At 39.1% G+C, this 21,940-nt stretch overlaps 1 protein-coding gene across 1 annotated transcript in view; it reads left to right on the forward strand.

Annotated features, from left to right (window-relative positions):
• Nucleotides 1–20,920, forward strand: part of LOC108885330 (cadherin-6-like) — a 67,280-nt gene extending 46,360 nt beyond the window's left edge. Inside the window, 8 exon segments of the mRNA XM_018679629.2 lie at nt 2,859–3,046; nt 4,545–4,795; nt 8,287–8,389; nt 8,391–8,425; nt 10,027–10,177; nt 14,322–14,439; nt 15,044–15,295; nt 19,603–20,920. Of these exon segments, the coding sequence (XP_018535145.1) occupies nt 2,859–3,046; nt 4,545–4,795; nt 8,287–8,389; nt 8,391–8,425; nt 10,027–10,177; nt 14,322–14,439; nt 15,044–15,295; nt 19,603–20,150 (1,646 nt within the window). The 3' untranslated portion in view covers nt 20,151–20,920.
• Nucleotides 20,921–21,940: the final 1,020 nt, after the last annotated feature.

Consider the following 21,940-nt stretch of genomic DNA (forward strand, 5'->3'; position numbering starts at 1 on the left):
TCTCTTTCTCTGTCTTTGGCTACACACATAGAGAGAAACACACATAAATATACCAAAACAATGGCAGATTGAGTACTGTTTAGCTGCCAGAGTGTATAACACCTACTGTGTCTCAGAAGCATATAATTACTCACTCAACTGGTTTATACACACCACTAGATCTCTGAGATGGAACGTATGTGCACACACACACACACACACACACACACACACCTTGAGTAAAGGAGGTATCCTGATATGAAACTGCCTCAGGTTCATATAGCACAGTGACATGTCATTTGCATTCATTTAGGTGTGTTTGTGTGCTTGGTCTCCATTCAGTGGCTCAGAGGAGCTGCCTTTTTAATACAGGCAGAGGCTGTTTTTGTTTCACAACGAAGGGGAAAGAGGAGGAAAATCTTAATAATGGGCCAGCTCTTCTCAGCAACAAACTGATGGTAAAAGACAGTGTTAGCACTTATTCCAGAGAACAAAAGGATACATCTCACTCACGAAAACTACATTAAAATGCTTTTTTTAATGATTGTCAGCAGTCTGGCAGAGAGACATTGTTCCAGCGGCTGGCTTCCATCAGCATTTACACTACTTTTTTTGGACTGAGGATGCTTCTTTTGTTCTTGCTGTCTACCTGTCTAACCTTCTTTATAAAGTTCTAAGACAACAGAACGATGTTTCTCCGTTCAGCATTTATGCTGTCATATGATTTTCTTCAAGGAGAGACAAACTTTCTCAATGTCTTTGTTTGAGTTTATGTGGCGTATCCATTCTCTGTCACTGGTGTTAACCCTAACATTGCCAGACTGAACCTGTTCTGTGTCTAACTCTCACCATGTGAAAAGATAGATCGATAGGGTTCTTGATCAGTACCAGTCATTGTCTACTTAATGACTCAGGTGGTGATGTTCTGGCTTTCATGTTAAACCAGGTTTATTTGTGCAGCTCATAACTCCAGTAACAGTATGAAAGGGTCTCACAGGGCCACATTAGACAAGAAAGGCAAACATCTGCCTGGACAACAGCAGAAATCCTCCTAAGAAAACCCTAAAGGGAAAAATCAAACAAACCTTGAGAGGGATTACATGAGACAAAACCCCTTTCAAGGCTTAAAGTGCAGCAATAAGCAAATGACAAGGTAGTGGATTATTGACACAATAAGATATTGTAATACAGCAGAAATATGAAATATAAAAATGCAATTACTTAAGTCTCGGGAGAGGGAAAGACTGCAATGAAGCCACACCACAACAGCAGGAGTACGTCTAAAGGAAGATACCAACTGTGGTCACTGCATATAGATGTTTTCTCATCAGCTTTTGTCACACATATAGATTACTTTCTGAAAGTATACCATACTTTTGTCCCTTGATCAAGACCAGTGTAATAAGATAAGATAAGATAATCCTCTATTAGTCCCACAGCAGTTAAATTTCCATTGATACACTGCATCAGGGACTGAAAAAGATAGAAAAAGGCCATAAATATGAGTAAAATACCAGACAAGCAAGATAATATTAATATATATAAACATAAGAACAGTATAGACAGGACAATATTCGTGTTATATTGTGCCTCTCCAACAGTACTACACAAGCATCTTAATATACTCTTGCCATCAGAGTATTACTTGAACTGTTTCATCAGCACAAATAAGAGCCCAGAATTTTTATGGCAAACACTAAAGTAACAATCTGTCGGATTTGAAAAGTCTTCACTTTAGCGCCATCTAGTGATAGGGTCAGTAGTAGTACTGTGGTCGACAGTCATGCATGCTGTAAAAACTCATGCCACTGTAATGATTTGAAATATTTTCTAGTCAAATTAAGTAACATTTAAAGAGAACCTCAGTAAAATGCTGCAGAAAAATGAGAAATTAAAGCACAGCAACAGTCCAACACAGACTTTTATCTAGACAATTATATATATATATATATATATATATATATATATATATATATATATATATATATATATATGTATTATATATATAGAATATATGAAACACAATTTTATTTCTTTGATATTTAGTATATATATATATATATATATATATATCTCCCCTGATAATATGTGTGTACTATAAATATGAGCACATCCTGCTCGGGTGCCTCCTAACATAAACTGCTGATGAGTATTTTTTTAAAGGTATACATTAGATATTACTAAAACTATCTGATATGGTTGAATGGATTTCCCATTAAGATGGTGTAGATAGTGCTCCTTCCCCCACTCCTAAACATGAAGTGTATAAGTCGACTAACAGAATGTAATTTTCCAAATTAGACTGAGGGCTTGCTAACCAAATCAGAGGCCACATAATATGAATATAAATTCACACACGCCACACTGAATTTAATACCCAAAGCTGTAATGAGGAACATCTGTTTGATTGTGGTCTATCACTTGTTTTGTCTTAATGCAGTCCTGCACATTTAATGAGGAAAAAAAATAAAACGTCTGGGTCCTGTAACACACAGTAACAGAACATAATTCCCCAGTGGTTTAATTTTCTGCAGCCATAATCCTGTACAATCAACACTAATAAGAAAGTCATAAATCAAGGTAAATATTCTGTGTGTGGGATCTTTTCATTATAAATTCATTGATTGATTGAAGTCTCAACCCGTCAGGACATATGTGATGAACAGTTATTAAAATTGTGATTGATTTTGATGAATGGTTATATTTATGTGAAATACACTGTAACACAACACACACGTAACTAGACTAAAAACAAATATGAATTGTGACATGTCACTGAAATGAAAATGTAATTACACCTAGGTCACAGTTCATCATACGGATGTATATAGCATGGCAGATATGCAGCTGACTGTCAGTGGTGTTCTCTGTCTTTTCAGCTATTTACCAGTTCAGAGTTCCTGAGTCATCCAAATCTGGCACTCCAGTCGGGAGAATTCAAGCCACTGACAGAGACATTGGGAAGAATGCTGAGATGTATTTCACCATCGTCAGTGGAGACGGCATGGACATGTTTGAGATCTCCACTGACAAAGACACTCAGGAGGGAGTCATCACCGTCAGCAAGGTGAGAGGGAGCAGGTCTGAGCTATGGTCTCAGAGCACTAATCACATTCATAGCATTACATTAATATAAAAGCAAGTAAAAATAAACAGAGTAAAGTTTGCATCTGTTTTAAATAATGTGAAATCTGTTGTTTTCCTGATGCCCACGTTTCAAATGGGGCTGGCTTTTAATTGTCTTGATATTTTTCTCACAGAATCAAATTAATTCTAAAGCAGTGATTCAGCAGATCCCACACTTTGGACTCATAAGGATCCTGCCCACGTAGTCTGTTTTACACATACTGTTAAATATGCAAAGTCTGGGCATGCTTGACAGATGAAAGAAACCAAATTAAACTTATTCATCTTTACCTTCACAACCCTCAGTCCTAGCCTTTGCAGCAGGCACTAATACACTGGGCTGGAGCTTTTTATGCTGCTGAATTTTAGAAATGATTCACAGTGTCTTCACAGAGAGTGTGTTTACCGATGTACAGTCACAATTGATATTTAAAAATTCTTTTGTTCCTCTTGCTGACACCATCTAAGAAAGTCTGCAGGCTTCAACAAAGAAGTAATGATATTCTGTCAGCAGGATACAAGATGATGACAATATCCAGGATTTTCTTCAAGGAAGCAAAGACAGTGCATGTAGAGCTGTTCAAGTAAATCTGAAGCTTTGTTCTTGTTTGAAACAACCACTGTCACAGCTGATGTCAAGGAACAGATTTCATCAACATTATTTGCACTTTTGAAAAACTATTATCATTTGTCATGAGATTGAATCTGTCAGCTGCTTTATATCACAGTTTTATTAATGTTAGATTTTCCACTGTAACAGCATGTGCTGTTCTTTTCATTCTTTTATCATTCAGACAGTCAGTAGTCCTGATACAATAAAAGAGATGTGTTCTTACATTCCATAAATCCTGCCTTTGATGCAGCTTTTCAGCTATGAAATTAAATAATGTATCGAATCAAATAGTTCCCACTGCACTACAAGTAAATGTGGCGTTCTACGTGGTATCTAGCCCTCTGATACTATGACTGCGCACAAGAACAGTATAAAAACTCTTCTCCTATATAAGAATATAAAATATGATAGCAATTCAGTCTGGGTTTCTGGCTAGTCTGGTTCATTATTGGACGTGTTTTGTTGTAATACCACAAATATAAATAATTGTCCTGTACATTCCATAATTGTTCCAACATAACCACTCATTAAGTGCAAAATGTATCAGAATTAGCATTTGCTGGCTAAATCTCAATATGGATTACAGATATTTAAAGTTGCACTAATCAATAATTTTAGATTAAAAATGGATCAAATGACTTCATAATTTTTAGTGCCAGCCATTGGTACTTCAGACTGTCTATAATAAATATACAGTCGGTTGAAATTCAGCTTTGCAATGCAGTGTCAGTGCTTTATTTTCAATACAATACCATCACTGTACCAACAGTATCAGTCCTCTGATATTCCTCCTGTGTTTCCTATGTTTTTCTCTTTGCTTCTGCAGCCTTTGGATTATGAGAAGAAGCCGTCGTACACAGTAGAGATCCAGGTCCAGAACACTCAGGTGGACCCTCGCTTCATTACGGCAGGTTCCAAAGACATGGCCACAGTTCGGATTGGTGTGGAGGATGTGGATGAGCCGCCGCTGTTCGACAAGGCTAGCTACCTGATGGAGGTGAAGGAGGACGCTGAGGTGGGCGTGGCCGTGGGTTCAGTCAGTGCCATGGACCCCGATGGAGCTCGCAGCATGGTCAAGTAAGGCCAAACCTCTGTCTGGTTTGTTTGGTTTTTTAAGTCTTTTTAAAAATAGGTAATGAACTAAGAAGGAAAGAAAATTAACCAATGATAGAAAAACCTGGAATCATTTGACATCTGTGAACTACTTATAGACTTCTCAATGTTCTTTTAGGAGACACTTTTAGATTTTAAAGACAGTTCCACACTCACTGGACATTAGTTAATTTTTTTTGTAATTCCTTTGACTGTAGCTTTACAGTGTTTTTATAACATTATGAGATTTTCCCATGGTGGTGAGCAAGGTTGTTAGCAAACTGTGTAAAATCCAGCCTTAGTTTCCATTTGCAAACCACATTGTATTTTGAGCTTTTGTTTGTCTGTGGGACTGAAAAGATACTGCCTTGTAAACAGAGCCCATTTATTATTTAACTTACCACCAACCACTATCATTATTTTCATTTAAAAAGAAGTAATATCATAAATGTCATTGCCACAGTCTGGTGACAGCAGAGTAGCCAGCTGGGACCAGTTGCGTGTTTAAATTTCTTCTCTAGTTTAGAGAAAAAAAACATCAGGGTTCAGGTGGTCGCAGCTGTGTAGAAATTAAGAGACAAAGAAGATAAATCCATGGTATGTTATTCAGGATGAGACTTTTCTGTTGTAGCCCCACTTTGCAATCCTGATGAGTCATGCCTTTTTCAGTTAGTCAGGTACATTGCTGCTTTAAAAGCTTAAAATAAATTGTATGCATATTTTTCTGTCAGAGCTTAAATATCTGCTCAGAGAATACCATGTTTTTTGTTCTGCTGATATGTCTCCAGATAGAGAACTTTTTTAGCCTACAGCCAATTAAACCTTTTCATTTTAAACTGCATTTGTATTATGTTGTAACATCACAATTCTATCATATGGACATTTACAAAGCTAGGTAGCTAATTAGCTCTAGCACACCACACACCTTAAAAACTGTCACAGACTCAAATGTCAGCATCTGTCAGTACAGATGCTAAATGATCTTTTCTCTTCAATAACCCTGGTGACAAAATGTAGTCTGCCTGTGGCTGGCAAGCTACAGTTAGTAACAGGTTTTTGCATGCTTGGTCTGTCCTGCCTCTATTGGGGATCATCCTGCTGGCTCCAGTGTCAGTCAAACTCAGGACCCACTCAGAGAAAAGGAGCACTTCTGATATTACCTCAGACCTTATTTCTTCATTTCAGTAACAAAAAACATTTAATGATGTATTTGCAAACAAGAAAGAAATAATGATAACTTATATCACTGATGACAGGAAGCCTGTTCATGCAGTGCGGGGCTATCCTATTTCAAAGTTTGCATATCTGCTCTTTGTGCTCTGCTATTTTAGAAATCTCAGCAAAACTACATTGAAGTTGGATGAAGTTTGACTTCAAATGGACCCTGATTCTCTAAAGGCTTGAGAGAAGTTCTGCTAAGTCTGAAAAGGGAAACAGAGGGGGAAATGTGAAGTGGGTTAAAGGATAGGTGGTATAATGATCACTGTTAAGATTATATACCAAACTGTCTGTGGAATGTACGACTGTGTGTGAAAACTGCTGAGTACATACACAACAGAGACCTGCACCTACAGGCTATATTTAAACTCCACTGCCTTTCTGTAGCATTGTTTATCGTTGATGGTTGGCATTAGGGAAGTTTGAGCTCTGTTGCTTTCCTGTTAGTAATTGTCCATTACTCAAACAGCATCAATGGATCCTGGGAATTGTCTGATGTTTACAAAATAAAATGCCTAAAGCCCTCAGTAATTTGTTCTGTTGCAGCGGGGATTGATCAGGAGTTACAAGACTGTTAAGTTTCCTCATCCCGTAGGGCAGTTTAAGTTATTGCCATAAAAAGGTGGAGTGCAAACATAAAGAGGGATGAGTTAGGATTAAATAATCATAGTATAATAGTATGTAGTTGTGTGGTGTATAGGATGAGTTAAAAAGAGAGAATCATGGTGTATGTATGACAGTAGAATGAGTGTGTTAAACAGACAAGAACTGTGGCGGACAGGACAGAGCACAGTTGGAGTCTGGAGTCTTTATTTCTCTACATTTAAAGTAGGTGAACTGATGAGGAACATATTCCAATTAAAACAAGCATGGGACCATGGAGTGCTCTTAAGATGATGTGTCACAGGCAGGCACACACACACACACACACACAAACACTCAGACACAATTCCAATTATTCCTGTGTTTGTGCATTTGTGTATGTGACTGTATCATCTTTTCACACTGTGTCAGTGAACTATTATTTTACTGTTGAGTGCTTTCTAATTATGATCCAGCCTGGATGTACTGAGGCAATGTTTTCTTTTTTAGATTCATATATCTCTTTATGGAAAACAGTAATTAAGATTGAATGGTACATAATTAACTGCTGATAGCAGTTTGATGTTGTTTGATGAGTGGATAGTGAAACTAGCCTTGATCCAAGCACTGACAATCTTCATACACAGTACGATGAGCAGTTCCTGTTCACAGAGCAGTTTGCCTCCACTTTGACAGTCAGGCTAAAAAGACAGAGGCAAAGGCATCTCAGTTCTATTATCTATGGAGTGCTGTGAAGCTGTGAACAGCTGCATTCAGCAACTAGTTCAAAAATAGAGAACGCTCTGTGAGCAGTCCACAGACAGTGGCAAGAGATTTTCAAGTAGCTGTGATGTTTTGAACAGGCTATATTAAGATTAAATAGGAGGAGAGGACAGAATGCAGCAGATTCCTGTGCAACACAGCTATGTGATTCCAGCTTGTAGAATATCAAGGTTGGATGTTGTACACACTCTGCATTTTTTGTCCAACCTTATAGATTAAAATTTGCACAAATTTGCATTTTTTGGATTAGAGTTAAAACATATATAAATTGCCTTGCAAGCTGATGCCACATTGTGTTCTGGCGTTTTTACTGGACGTTTGTGAACTCCACTTCTTTCAGGTTCCCTCTCTTTTCTGCTCCTCCCTTTTCCTCCTCATGAGAACGATAACTCAGTACCACATTCTGTTTTTAGTGAAGACATGGGTTAATTAAGAATCTTTTCTTGACTTGACCTGTTTGTTATTTATAAGTTCACTGGCATTCATTCAACTAAATGCAGTTTAATTTGAACATTTAGGAACATTTTGCCCTTTTGCCTCGTCTGCTCTCGGGGCTGGTGGCACACTTTAAACCACAAAGTCCTAGGAGGAAGTAACAAAACAGCTTCACACAGCAGCTCAGGTTCACAGTAATGCAAAGTTTATGAGTCCACACTGCACCTTTAACAGGTTTACAGACTTAAACTTATCTACAATACACTACACCACATCACTTTTGACTCGGCTCCATCAGCATGTGCACTGCTCCATTATAGATTGAGAGAAATCAATTATTCTCCTTACTGTGGTGACTACCTGGTGGGGATCCACAGATACAAGGGTTATTGAAGTTCATCCCACCCTCTGGCTTAACTTAGCCCTTTCTCACCTTCTCCCTGTCTTGTTTCTTACAGGTACTCTATCGACCGTCGCACTGACATGGACCGCCTGTTCAACGTCCATCCAGGGAACGGTTCTGTGTTTCTGCTGAGAAGCCTGGACAGAGAAGAGACCGCCTTGGCACAATATTTCAGTCATTGCCTACTGAGTTCAGTAAGTCTAGCAGGGGGCAGGACTATTTGTGGATATGATGTGATGTATTGATGTGGAGTAAAAATGTATGTAGCCAGAGTGTCTAGTGCCACAGTCAGTCACAGTCACGTATCACTGGGGGGAATTCAAGTGGTATGCCTCTAAATACAGTATCCAGGACTGGCAGAGTGGGAAACAGTCCTCAGTTACAAATACCATTTAGCCAAGTGGGCAGTTTCAGTCCAGGACATGAGATAGCCTCACGTCCACTCCAATAAAATGAGAGTAATGGAATTTCACTCACGCTCCTCAGAGAAACTGAAAGTGACCTTTAAAAGCAGCTTGTTCACTAGAGATACTGTTGCAGTTACTCTGGATAATCTACAGAGCTAAACATGACAGTTTTCACTGGAATAAAAATTATTACCATTAAATCTGACCTGAAAGCAGGAATACTCTTTTGGAAAAGAGTTAAAAAAAAAACAACATATTTTGGCAGGTAAGCATACAGGGATACACTGCTGCTGCTCAAATGTTAGAAATGTCAGTGGTGAAGACAATCTAAGCTTAAAGGTTCACTTACTAATTCATTCACAAATTTAAAGACTCCATTTAAGTTCTAAACTGCGATGTGTCTGTAGAATATATAGAATGAATATACCCCTTCACACCAATACTTTACTTCTTTTTCAAAAAGAGAAGAGGAAAAGAATCAAGCCATGGCCAGCTTTGAGACATGCTTGTTTAGAATGGAATGGTTCTGCTCAACAGCCAGTACATCCAAATGAGTAACTGAATACACAAAGCACAGGAAAATAGCTAATATTGGGCTATATACACAAGTGGAAAGTTTTAGCTTCTTGCTCATCATTTTCCCTCAATATATAAAAACCACATAAACCAGTCAGTATGTGATCATATGTCATGTAGTTTTTGGTCACATTGTGTTGGACACAACATTCAAGCCTTTAATTAAAAAAAAAGTTAAACATAAGCCATAGAATAATTGTTTTGTTTAGTTTTTATTGTGTTAATACTTTCAGGTTTCATCAACATCAAATAACCTCAGCTTCCAAAAATAATTTGACTCAGGCACAAGTGTGAAATGGAAGCCTGATTGGTTTCCTAGCTTGAACTGAGACATGCTGTGAAAATTACAGGGCTTTATAAACCCACTGCTTGGACATGGGCTCAAAAATATGACCATTTTAATGTATTTTATTTTGAAATCTATTTTATTTCTTTCATGTTTTCAATTTTCATCTTTTTATGTTTATGTGTGAGCTCAGAGGTTAAAGAGAGAGTGTGAGGGAGCAGGAAGGAAAGAAGGGAATGTGTTAGAGCACTTCATGTGCAGAGCAAGCGCTGTATGAACGTGTGTGTGAATGGGTGAATGTGACGCATAGTGTAAAAGAGCTTTGAGTGGGAGAAAAGCGCTGTATAAAGTACAAGTCCATTTACCATTTACCAAAACGCAGCAAAGAAAAGAACACTCTAGCTTCTTCCATCATCACATGCTGACAAGGTGCCCTTAAGCAAGACACTGAGCTGCTCAGTGGGAGCAGTTAAGGTTGTACTGTAGATGTAAGTGAAAGTGGAGCAGGGTGTCGAGTTTTCCCCAGCATGAAAAATTTCCTGTGTTTGCTTTCAGATAATCCTCGTCAGAGCAGCCATGTTCCTGTCTTCATCCGCCTGCTGGACATCAACGACAACGCTCCCACCTTCGCCACCGTCTACGAAACCTTTGTCTGTGAGAGAACCAAGGCTGGTCAGGTACTATACTCATCACTTCATATATATACATAGGAAGTAAAAATACTGCATCAGGATAGACAAGCAGTAGCAGTGATTTTTTTATCAAGTGACTGTGTACCAGGATGTAATAAATGTCTTCTTTCTGACTTGATCAGGATTGAGCAGCAACAGGATTGACTGTACTGTGACCAATCAAAGACGAGGGTTAGAGTTCTAGTGTACTTTGAATCATTTGTTAGCTGAAAAGGTGGATGCTGCTCCTTCTTCAGTGGTAACCTAATTAATGTTCACACCCAGCTACAACCTGAAAACGAGTTGAAGAGTAGAGAATATAAAGTGTTGATTAGACTTGATGATAAAATATGCATGTGACATATTGAAATAACAGCTGTAGCCTACTAACTTCAGCACATCATATTTTACACAAGGTACTTCCACCAAACAAACTATAAAGTATATGAGCATAGATTAATAATATAAAGTACATGAGGATGTAACTGAAAGTTTCTAACTCCTGAAAATGGAATGAAGCAAATCAGCAAGATAATTTCAACAGACAAAATTCACCACAGCTGAACTGCAAAACCAGGCAGGGCACTGAGGTGTTAGAGAGTGATGCATCTCTGTTCAGCAAACTATCTTTGGACAGAGTGCAGACACTAGCTTACAGAGACCACGTTGATCAAACCGTTAAGTTTTGGTTTCTTGAGGTTACTCAGAGAAAAAGTATTAATTTATTGACAGCTGACATGGCCTGCTACATTTGTCATTTTTACCAGCTATACCAATCAGCGCTGTGTAATACTGAAAATCCTGTTACCTGAATGTTTTGTATGTTTCTCTTTACAAATTAGAAAGGAAAATGAGAGGCAACAGGTTCATTAAAAACTGGTTATTCTCATAGCATAGCAAATCCAAATATTATACCTGGAACGGATCTGAAACAGAGCAGATTATTGCAGCCCTTTCAGAGCCTCACCATGGGCCCATACTTCTTGTCTGTGCTTCCTGTGGCAAACAAAACAGTAATGACAATAAAAAAAACTGTAATTTCATTACACCCTGTTTTAAACACAGACTATTTCCTCAGCAATGACCTGATTGTGACATTATCTCAGTGTGGAGCACTGAACTTAAACAACCTCCAGTTTAGAATGTGAGCTGGCTCTAAAGCCTGACCACAGCAGGTACTGCAGCTATTGTGCAGTGATGCTTTTATGAATCACTTATGGGACATGCTGAGTCCAAGAGAGCAAACTGAGCCGGTAATCCCCTTTTATGAACAGAAAAACACAGTGCCTGATGAATATAGGCCAACACATCTGGTTTTATTAGAAGAGTTTTCACATCAGAAGCATAAAATGCATCACTGTGATCTGTTTTAACTTCACTGAACTGCTGCATGAATCAGGAATGCTTTGTTTTTTCATGGTTTTAGGGATTTTCCGATTTTTTGTTTGGAATGCTTTTGTTTTACACAGCCAATGAACCAGTTTAAGTATTTACAATACAGTAGATCATTTTTAATTAGCTTCCCCTCCAGCTTCCTAATTGACTGACTTTACAGTCGAAGGGGAAATGGCATTGACTTTGTTAGACCTCTGTAATACTGAATGTTGTGTCCATCAGATATCTGAATTTGAATGCAGTAAACAGTGCTTAGTGTAATCGTACACTGCTGTAAGGCTCACACCACTTAATGTGATTCAAAACAAAATCTGTGGGATTCAACTAAAGTGATTGAAGTGGACAAGCTTATACATGCATACATACTACACACACCCACACACAAAAGCATATGTATACACACAAGTACACACACAGGGACACACAAAAATATATCATGCATGTAAGATCATGCAACAATATGTGGACACACACACACACACACACACACACACACACTCACCAGGTTAAATATAAGACAGTAAAACACAACTACACTGCTGATGCCACACACACATACCGCCAACATCATCTTGACATTTGTCATTATGTTAGCCTGCTGCCATTGATCTCCACACATCCTTGTCATCCTGCCTCCCTTTCATCCTTTAATTCCTCTGCCCTTTCATCTGTCCATCAATGTTAATCATCAGTATTTATTCAGTGGATATCCTCTGCTGCTACCCTCAGGTACCGGATTTGTTCAGTGTATGTGTGCATATGCACGTGTGCATTACTGGCACAGATCTTTGTTAAAGCCTTTAATCTCTCAGCTAGTTACTGCTGTTTAGTTCAATAAAACTGTGGTTAAAAAGAACAATGTAAAATCATATAAGGTCACCAGCTGAGAAATGACAGGAATATACAGCTCCCCAGCAACAGTCATCAAGAGCTGCAGAGGAAGGAGGAAACATATCTGTAGTGTTCACATCACTACCTTTCTGTGTGTGCTGTGTGCTGCTGGTTTAGCAGAGCTTTTTAATTGAAAACAGCTGCCTGCTGCTGCTGGAGACAAGGTTGATAAGCCAAGTTTGTGGGCCAGAATCATTTCAAGTAACCACTTTCACATTACAAATAGTGGTGATTATTAATAAGTGCAGCTTTAACAGCCAATAGTTAACTACCTCTAGTCAGTAAAACATCACAGAGATGCAATCATTTATGATTATGTTTTAATAGGGTGGAGGTATCAATGTTACATATCTACATATATATTTGCAATTATTCCAATAATAGATTGCTAGCCATTCTTTGCTCTTGACAAACTAACAATTTGTAAAAGGCCTTTAAAATGTCTGCTGTTTAAATTGTGTATGTCAGTTGTTCACGTTTAAATCCAAAACTATTTTTCATGTTGTCTGAAGCTGGGTGCCAAACCTCAATTTCTTTTAAGCAGTTACCACATCTATCTATAGCATCAAGTTTTAAAGAGTGTTAAGTATCAAAAGTTGGATTTAACTGCCAGGTCAAATTCAATAAACATCGCTAACATTAGCCTATGTTTTATTTCAGAATCAGAATCCTTTATTAATCCCTTGCAGGAAATTGTTGAGAGATCAGAGCGATTTAGGCAATCCTCCTTATTTAACACTGGTATGTTAAGTTTGCTGGGATATTTTGTCAAATGAAAAAAAAGGTTAAATTATGTTTATATTGCTTAAACTGTAAGGTCTTAGAGAAAAAAGTACGCTAGGTATTGATAACAAAGGTGTCATACTTGTATTACAATTGATACCCAGAAGTAATGTTTCCTTTCAAATCACAGAAAACACTTATCTGGATGCCTAGCTATACATTTTTTATTGTTATTTGTGTTCATTTGATAATTGAAACTCGTATTACCGATATGCTCATGGTTTCTGAATTTGAATCCATCCAACACTCAGAGATCCATTAAGATTCCACTGAGATCTGCAGTCAGCCTTTATTAACTTAAAGCAATTCCTCACCCAAAATCTCTGTGAAGCTCTCACCCCTGTACACTTGAAAGGTAGCTGTAAAAAGTTCGTAGCATGATTCTTCACACAGAACAGCAGCTGTGCTCAGCTTGAATTTAGTCAGCTACAATGGATCCCAATGGTGACAAGTTTTCACTGTGGGAAAGAAGTATCAAAGCACCCGAAGAAACTTCTCAAACCACTGTGTTAGCATACTCTCCTTCTCCACTGTCAGGGTATTTAGTCTCATTTTAAGGAAAGGAAATATTAAAAGACAGCATAGAAATTAGAATGTCAGAAAGAAAACTGCACTTACCTGGTTACACAACCCATTCAAACTGTTAATTCTGTACAACAGCAACATGTTAGACAGAATGACAGGAAAGAGAAAAGAGTTGATTAGCAGCATTGATATGATGTGTAAAACAGCAACAGGGACTTGATTACAGGGAAAAATAGGTACAGTAAATCTGAAACCTGACATGTTTTACATAGTAAGTAAGGAATTGAATTGGTTGTTGTTGTGTGTGACTCAGTAAACCAAGCTGCAGTTTATTTCAGTGTAATTCCAGTGTAATTTATTATTTCACCACTTATGATGTATTAATGACTTACTTACACAGACACGTGGTCCTGATAATATCCAAGATTTTCCAGTGTGTACTGTCACTGTGAATAGAAACTCTCACCCTGCCAGTCTTTTTCCACTCATTGACTGCTCTTAATCCACTAAACTCCTCTGGGATGTTGATGTTAATGGATGTTGGTGTCTCTGACAGCGGATCCAGACAGTGAGTGCTGTTGATGCTGATGAGCCATCAACAGGACACAAGTTTTTCTTCAGCCTGGCCGCTGAGGGGACACACCGCAGCAACTTCACTGTCCGAGACAATGGAGGTAGGTAACACTTGACCAGACACAGACTTACTGACCACTGAAATCTGATAAAAGTGCATTAATAATAGACATTAAACAAAGGAATTTACTTGATGTGAAATGCTTTAATAACTTTAAGTATAGAATACAATTTTTAGCTTTCCCACTGATGTACACAAAAACAACAAAATAGCAAGAAAGAAAGTATCCACTCCATTAACTGTAGGCTATAGTTCCATATTTACAATACATAAGAATGGTATCAATCTTCTCATCTAACTCCCTGCAAGAAAGTGAACAAGATTATTTCCCAAATGGTGGAACTAATATAATATTTCTTTAAATATTAAAATTCTCTAGTAAAGGATTCAGTGTGTTGTGTTTGTGTTTTGTCGTCATTAGCAGTTCATCAAAATTTCTTGATTTTATATTGTTAAACTTTTTTATGGAGATCAGTGAATATATTGTTTCTGTTACTAAAGCAGAATGAGTGACTAACGCCTTGTTGCACCCACATTTCTCTTTCCAACCTGCTAATGAAGTAATTTTTCTGTGTGACAAAGCGTCACATACTGTGCTGCAGGTGTGCTACAATCATCTTCTAACAGGACTTTTTCTAATTCAGATAACACTGCCAGCATCCTGACACGCCGAGCCAGCTACAGCCGCCTTCACCAGAGTGTCTACCTGGTTCCTGTGGTGATCACTGATGGCGACTACCCCATGCAGAGCAGCACCGGGACCCTCACTGTGAGGGTGTGCACCTGTGACCATGAAGGCAACATGGAACTGTGTAACCCTGAGGCTCTGAGCAGCTCCCCTGGCCTCAGCACTGGAGCACTCATCGCCATCCTCCTGTGTGCCATCATACTGCTGAGTAAGTTTTGGGGAAATGTTTGTGTGCATCAGTATCCACCAGTGTTCAATTCAACCAATACAGGGGTACACCAGCACTAAGAAATGATTAGACTAAAAAAAAGGCTGTACATGGATAGTGCAGTAGTCGTAGATTTTAGTAGATGGGCTGTATCAACACCAGGGATGCTGTGGCGTTAGAAACTGGGTTTGCAGCCCACTGTGACTGAATAATTGCGATACAGAAGCAAAAACTTGTAGTGTAATGGCACTCACAAAGAAATTGTACTTAATGTGGATCAGCCACATCGTGGCCAATAACTGATTTGCCCTAATAAGATTAGTATTGGCTCTGATACCAGTGGAGATTGGATCGCTGACTCCCTGTCTTCCACAGCAAATGGAGTTTGCATAGTTGTCACAAAAATACATTGCAAAATACAAATTAAATACAAACAGAACAAAATGCAAAAATTAGAATAAATAAATTATTGTGAAAATTTACTAAAATAAAAGACAATCCTCTTTTTTTTACCATAAAAGCTTGTCATTGAGGATATATTTGATGCTCTTCAGATGCAAAGTATTTGCCCCCAGCTCACTTTTATGTAGTTTTCAAGATGTCAGTGCAAAAAGTGGCCAACAGCCTGAGCCTCCATTATCTCCCAATAGCAGTAGTATTTTTTTCTATTGAGTCTCAGAAATAAGATAAACAATAGTAACTAACCCTCAGCCCTTCTCTATACAAACAATGAACTCACACACTGCTACAAAACAGGCTCAAAATTCTGTGTGCTGTAGGGGAGCTAAAATGTTTTTCGGTGCCATTTTCAAAAAAAAAAAAAAAAAAACCCTAGAAGATAATGCCACAAAGCTCCTCTTCAGAAAAAAAGAAAGAAGGAAACATCATTAATATTGTTAATAAACACACTGTAAAACAGGGAAAAAAAATTTGAATGTAAAGATATTTTTTACATAGAAATCAAATAGCAGGAAAATGATTTGGACAGTTATGAAATGAAGGGTATGTACACAACATGTAGCCTGTTTGATCACACTTGCATTGGCCCAGTGCAGCAGTTCCATTTCTACAGCGTTGTAAACACAAGCAGCTGTTGTACTTTTTCATTTGCTGTAATCGAAAACAATGTTGGTTCAGAGCTCCAGTCTGCTGCTGCTCGTCAGAATCAAACCTCATATGGAAATGAGTGCATCTCATCTGCCACCACATCCCCACTTATCCTCTTATTCATGCAGTGGTCACAGTCCAGTGGGCTGCTGGGAAAATGAATACATATTGATGCCTCTAAAGGTGCAGTCATTGCAGACTTAGTGGGGACACACACACACAGACAGCAAGACACAAAGATGTATGGAGACACACACACAGGAGGTAGGCAGTGCTGTATTGCACAGTGCAGAGAGATGAGAGCAGCCAGCCAACAACAGCCTGTGCACACGCGCACACACACACACACACACACACCCTGAGTAACATACACAGTAATAACTACTCCTTAACCTGGTTAAGGCAGTAATATACTATTGAGGTTATCATGCAAATGCCTTAATGTGATTATGGAATTTTAGTCTGACAAGCTGCCATATGACAGAACAGCTGAGAATACAACTGTACTACATGGTGTGACACAACACAACACAGTGCAGCATGATACCATATAATATGATATGATATGTCAGAACAATACAATACAACACTATACAACATGATATAGGACAATACACTACAACAACATAGGATACAATATAACTCTGTGATACAATACAACACAGTGCTATGCTGAACAGCACAATAAAGTATGATAAAATATAACACAGTGCAATACAATATGACACATTAGGATACAATACTGCAGGGTACTATATACTGTACCAATACTGTAGGGAAGGGTACGATACAGTATGGTATTCCTAGGTTGATCACTGGTGACACCTGAAATTAGGTGACACCAAATAACCACACTGACATCTGAGTGTCAGACATTGTCATTGACAGCTGTGGGTTTATCCAGAACAACTTCATTTCCACTAACGTTCCCGACACAGAAATTTTGATATAAAGAAATAGATGTGGATATATAATAGCCAGCAGTTCCAAAGTGAGCTGAGGGCAAACTACATGCAGATTGCTGCTCATGTTCAGCCACAACAGTTCTTCAAGTGCTCTCAACTGGAATGAACACCAGAGAAAAGATATTACAGCAAAGGGTGCAGGCAGATCCATGTGTAGTTGATCTGATTACTGAATCCTGGTGTGCTTGTAACTGTGCAGAGTGAACTCAGACCAAATGCAAAAATACACTGGCTTTTCAACTAATGTTCTCACTCATAGAAAATGTGTGATAACACATGTAAATCGCACCTGTACAAAAGCAGAAAATATTGTCAGCCATGTATCTACACCAGAGCAAATGGTTCAGTTCAGTCTGGTTCCTTAGAGAAATCACACTGTTTGGAATTGGAATTATATTAAACACAGCCTTAAGCTGCAGTATTTTAGCAATGTTGATATGCATGAGTGTATTCATCGTCACCTCAACCATCACATCACTGTTTTCTTTTTTCCTTCTCTGCATTTGTCCATCTCTCTTCCACAAGACAACTCTCTCTGCTCTGTACATAATGTACACTAACTGTCCTCTTCATCTATACAAATCTTTCTTGTTCTGTCAACCTTGACTTTTTTAATTCTCTTACTATCTGATATACTCCCATTCACATCACAGCTCATGTTCTCCTGCTCCTCTGCAGCCATTACCTGCTGTGATTTGTAGCGCTTCTGTGTGTGCATTATTGGTTATTTCAGCTCCTGACCTTAACTCCACCTCTGCTCTTTCTTGTTGCCACTGTGCTCTAGCTCTTGCTTGATTTAAATTCAAACTAGCTTGCATGAGCTTAGCCAATCAAATGTTCTGCATAATTATTTATGGCTGAGCCTTCTGAAATCAAAGGCTTCTGTCCCCTTTTTTCTGCCTGTAACCAGCCTGTGCAGCCCCTGTAATTCTACACTTATTTTGGGGTATAATGCATCTACACTGCGTCTGTTTAGCAGTCCATGTCTTGGTCTGAATCAAGATGAGATGTGATGCTCACAACTGCACCCCAAAGCTTACTGTTTTACTTGATGATGTTTATGTTATTGTATAGTATTGTGTTAGTTGGAGATTAAAAGATTATTCCAGTTTATTACAAAATGAAGTGAAGCTGGTGAACTCCCATGGCTAATTCCTCTCACCACATGGGGGAAGTTACGGTTGTCACTCCCTGCACCTTCAATTCAATTCAATTCAGTTCACTTCAGTGTTATTTATATAGCGCCATATCACAATAAAAGTCATCTCAAGGCACTTTTCATACAGAGCAGGTCTAACATACTCTTTAAAACAGGTATTTACAGAGAGACCAACAGATCCACCATGAGCAGCACTAGGAGAGAGTGGAGAGAAAAACTTCCTTTAAGAGGCAGAAACCTCAGCAGAACCAGACTCAGGGTGGGTGGCCATCTGCCTCGACCGGTTGGGTTAAGAAGGGGGGCGGGGGGCTATTATACTAATAGCAGTATAAGTAATTTCTAATACTAGCAGCAGGTGTTGAGTGGGTTGTAGGAGCAGCAGGAGACTTGTCATCACAGATCAGACTCTACAGCTCCAGAGGCAGAAATACCTGCAGAAAGTGACAGAAGAGGAGAGAGAGACGGAAGAGCACAATACTACAGGAAAGGGGAGATACTGAGTTAGTAACATGTGGAGAGTGATGAGGTCAGAGTCTACATGAGAAATATATTACTGTACATTTTCCTCATTCACTCATTCATCTATGTGTGGAAACACAGCTTTGGAAAAGAACCACTTAAAATGTGCGTTAACCTTTCACAGGAGAGTATGTTAAATATGTGCTCAATGGAAACACACTAAAAAGCTTCAGATTTGTGAGAGGCAAGAAGCAGCCTGCCACACAGTCTGTATGTATGAACAAGGTGCTATCACAGCTCTTTTTTGGTGCAGTTTTGTTTTACATCTAAATAAAGCAGTTTAGATAATTCAGCAAAACTGCTGATTTGTTTGCACCTGTCTGCTTCATTGTAGAGATGTCAGACAGATGCTCCCAGACCTCAGCAGTTAACTTGCTGAGTACATGTTGTCTTAACAAATAAAACAAAGTCACCAAAATGAGACCACTGGAAGAAACTGAAAATTTCCTTTCACTTATTATCTGCCCTCAGTGGCTGTATATTCCTGTCAGTGCTGTGTTGTGTACTGTACTGTAAAGCTGTCTAATCCTGTATCTTTGTGCTGTTGTCTCCTCCAGTGATCGTGGTTCTATTCACAGCATTAAAACGCCAAAGAAAGCAGGAACCTCTCATCATCTCCAAGGAGGATGTCCGGGACAACGTGGTGAGCTACAACGATGAAGGCGGCGGCGAGGAGGACACCCAAGCTTTTGACATCGGAGCACTGCGGCACCCGGATGCCGCCGCTGCCTTGGAGGATTCTGCCAAACAGAGACGTGACATCATCCCCACTGACACCCTGCTGTACCCGCCGCACCGTCGCCCCACCCCCGCCGCCTCTGGCCTCATCATGCCACCGGTCAGCTTGGCATCGAGGGATAACGGGGACGTACGTGAATTCATCAACCAGAGAGTTCTGGAAAACGACTGTAACCCGACAGCGCCGCCGTACGACTCACTGGCCACCTACGCCTACGAGGGGGCGGGCTCAGTGGCCGAGTCCCTGAGCTCACTGGGCTCAGCTTCATCTGAGGCGGAGCAGGACTACCACTATCTGAGTGACTGGGGGCCCAGGTTCAGGAAACTAGCAGATCTGTATGGAGCCGAGGATAGTGACTTCTCCTAACACAGATGCCACAAACACACATGCATACACACACGCACACCTCCATGTCAAAGACAGGTTCAGTAACATTTTGACCAATGCAGGGCCAGGGACAGCTACATCTAACTGCAAACTCAGAATAAGAGATTGTAAACGTTGCTGATGAGCTTTAAGAAAATGTGAAAAAATACAAACACACACTCCACAGGAAGAACCAACAGATGTGCTGGCAGATGTTAATTCCATATAATGGGAAGAACACCACCTGATCTTTGATCTGCCTTCATTGCACATGGATCCAAAAATGGAGCTTACAAAGTATTTTTCAAAAGTCCTAAATATCAGTTTTTGGGTAATGTAAATCAACCAGCACAACGGTGGAGCCAAAGATCTTCAGTTTCACCAGTGTGAACCTCTTCAAAGACTCATTTCAGGCCTGAATGCAGTTTAAAATCAAAATTGGACTCTACTTTGTATTGAGAATTGGGCTTTCAGGTTTTGCTTTAATCTCCCCGGGGGTTACCAAATAACCTTTTTGCAGAGTGTTCTTGTGCTTTAAATGTGCCATCCAAGGCAGACGGAATGAAGTGTTTGGAACCAGGTCAGTCAACAAAACCGCAGTGTAGTTATTTCAGGACTGGGCCAGACACACTGAACACTGCAGATATGAAGTGAAGAGCGTGGGGAAGACTTTTTTTTTTTTTTTTTTTTGACTAAGTGCCCTTCTGCTGCCCTTCGAGCTGAACTGTGGATGCCTGTAGGCTGGCTGAGACTGGAGGGGGCTAATGACTCTTACATGATTGCTTTTTGTCGTTTTTGCTGTCTTGTACAAAATGACCATTCCAGAGGAGCTGTTCTGAAGAGTCCTCTCCTGAAAATCGCCTTCTTCGGAACACAGAGTAAAAGACAACTTGTATGACTAAATGCACTGATTTCTTTGTGTTTACGCAGGTTTTTAGATTTTTTTGTGTTGTACACAAAAAGAAGATCCATGTTAACTACATAATTTCTAGATTTTTAGCTTCTTGACTAAGTGTATGTTGTGTCAGAACTGTGGTTGAACTGAGTTATATTGGAGGTAAACTAAGTTCTGCAAATCTTTAATTTTACTGGAGTATTTTCTCTTAAAACAAAATACAACTTCAGATATCACACAGACAGCTGCAGAACAATGTTAGAAGTATTTTCATTGGGAATATTCTTTACATCTACACGAAGGACCTGGGGAAGCCCCGTCTTCACAGTAGGGCTGTCTCTTTTTATTTGAGAATTCAAACTGCTGTTTGAATGTGAATTCTAAAAACTTAAAGCTAAATTTGTTTAAGTGCTTCAAGCCATTTGTAAGCTGCACCGATCATTATTGTCATTATAACATTATGTTGTCGACCCTCAAGAGAATTACCACCAACTCTGCTGATCTCAGTTCTATGGAGTGTTTTATTGTTTTGGTGTTAAGACCCACAATTGTACTGTTCTGGTTCAGCCTAACAAACTCAGCCTCATTTCCAGCAGCAGGAGGCAGCTGTTTTCAGTCAGAAAGCTCTAACAAAGCCAATGTACACTGCCTGTCCAGCACCGAACAGCAGAGAAAATGTCTGACTCAGGAGATAGTCTAGACCAAACCAGAGCTAAAAGGAGAGTACATAAGTATAGACAGGAGCTTGCTAACACATAAGCCGCAACAGCAAGTAATGTGAGAATATGCTAATATGTTCTCTTTAATCAGTACATTTGGGAAATAAGGACTCATTTTCTTCTTGCTGAGAATTAGATAAGAAGATTGATATTACTCTTTTAGAGTAGCATAAAGA

Source organism: Lates calcarifer, linkage group LG4 (assembly GCF_001640805.2).
Source record: "Lates calcarifer isolate ASB-BC8 linkage group LG4, TLL_Latcal_v3, whole genome shotgun sequence".
Classification (NCBI taxonomy): domain Eukaryota; kingdom Metazoa; phylum Chordata; class Actinopteri; family Centropomidae; genus Lates; species Lates calcarifer.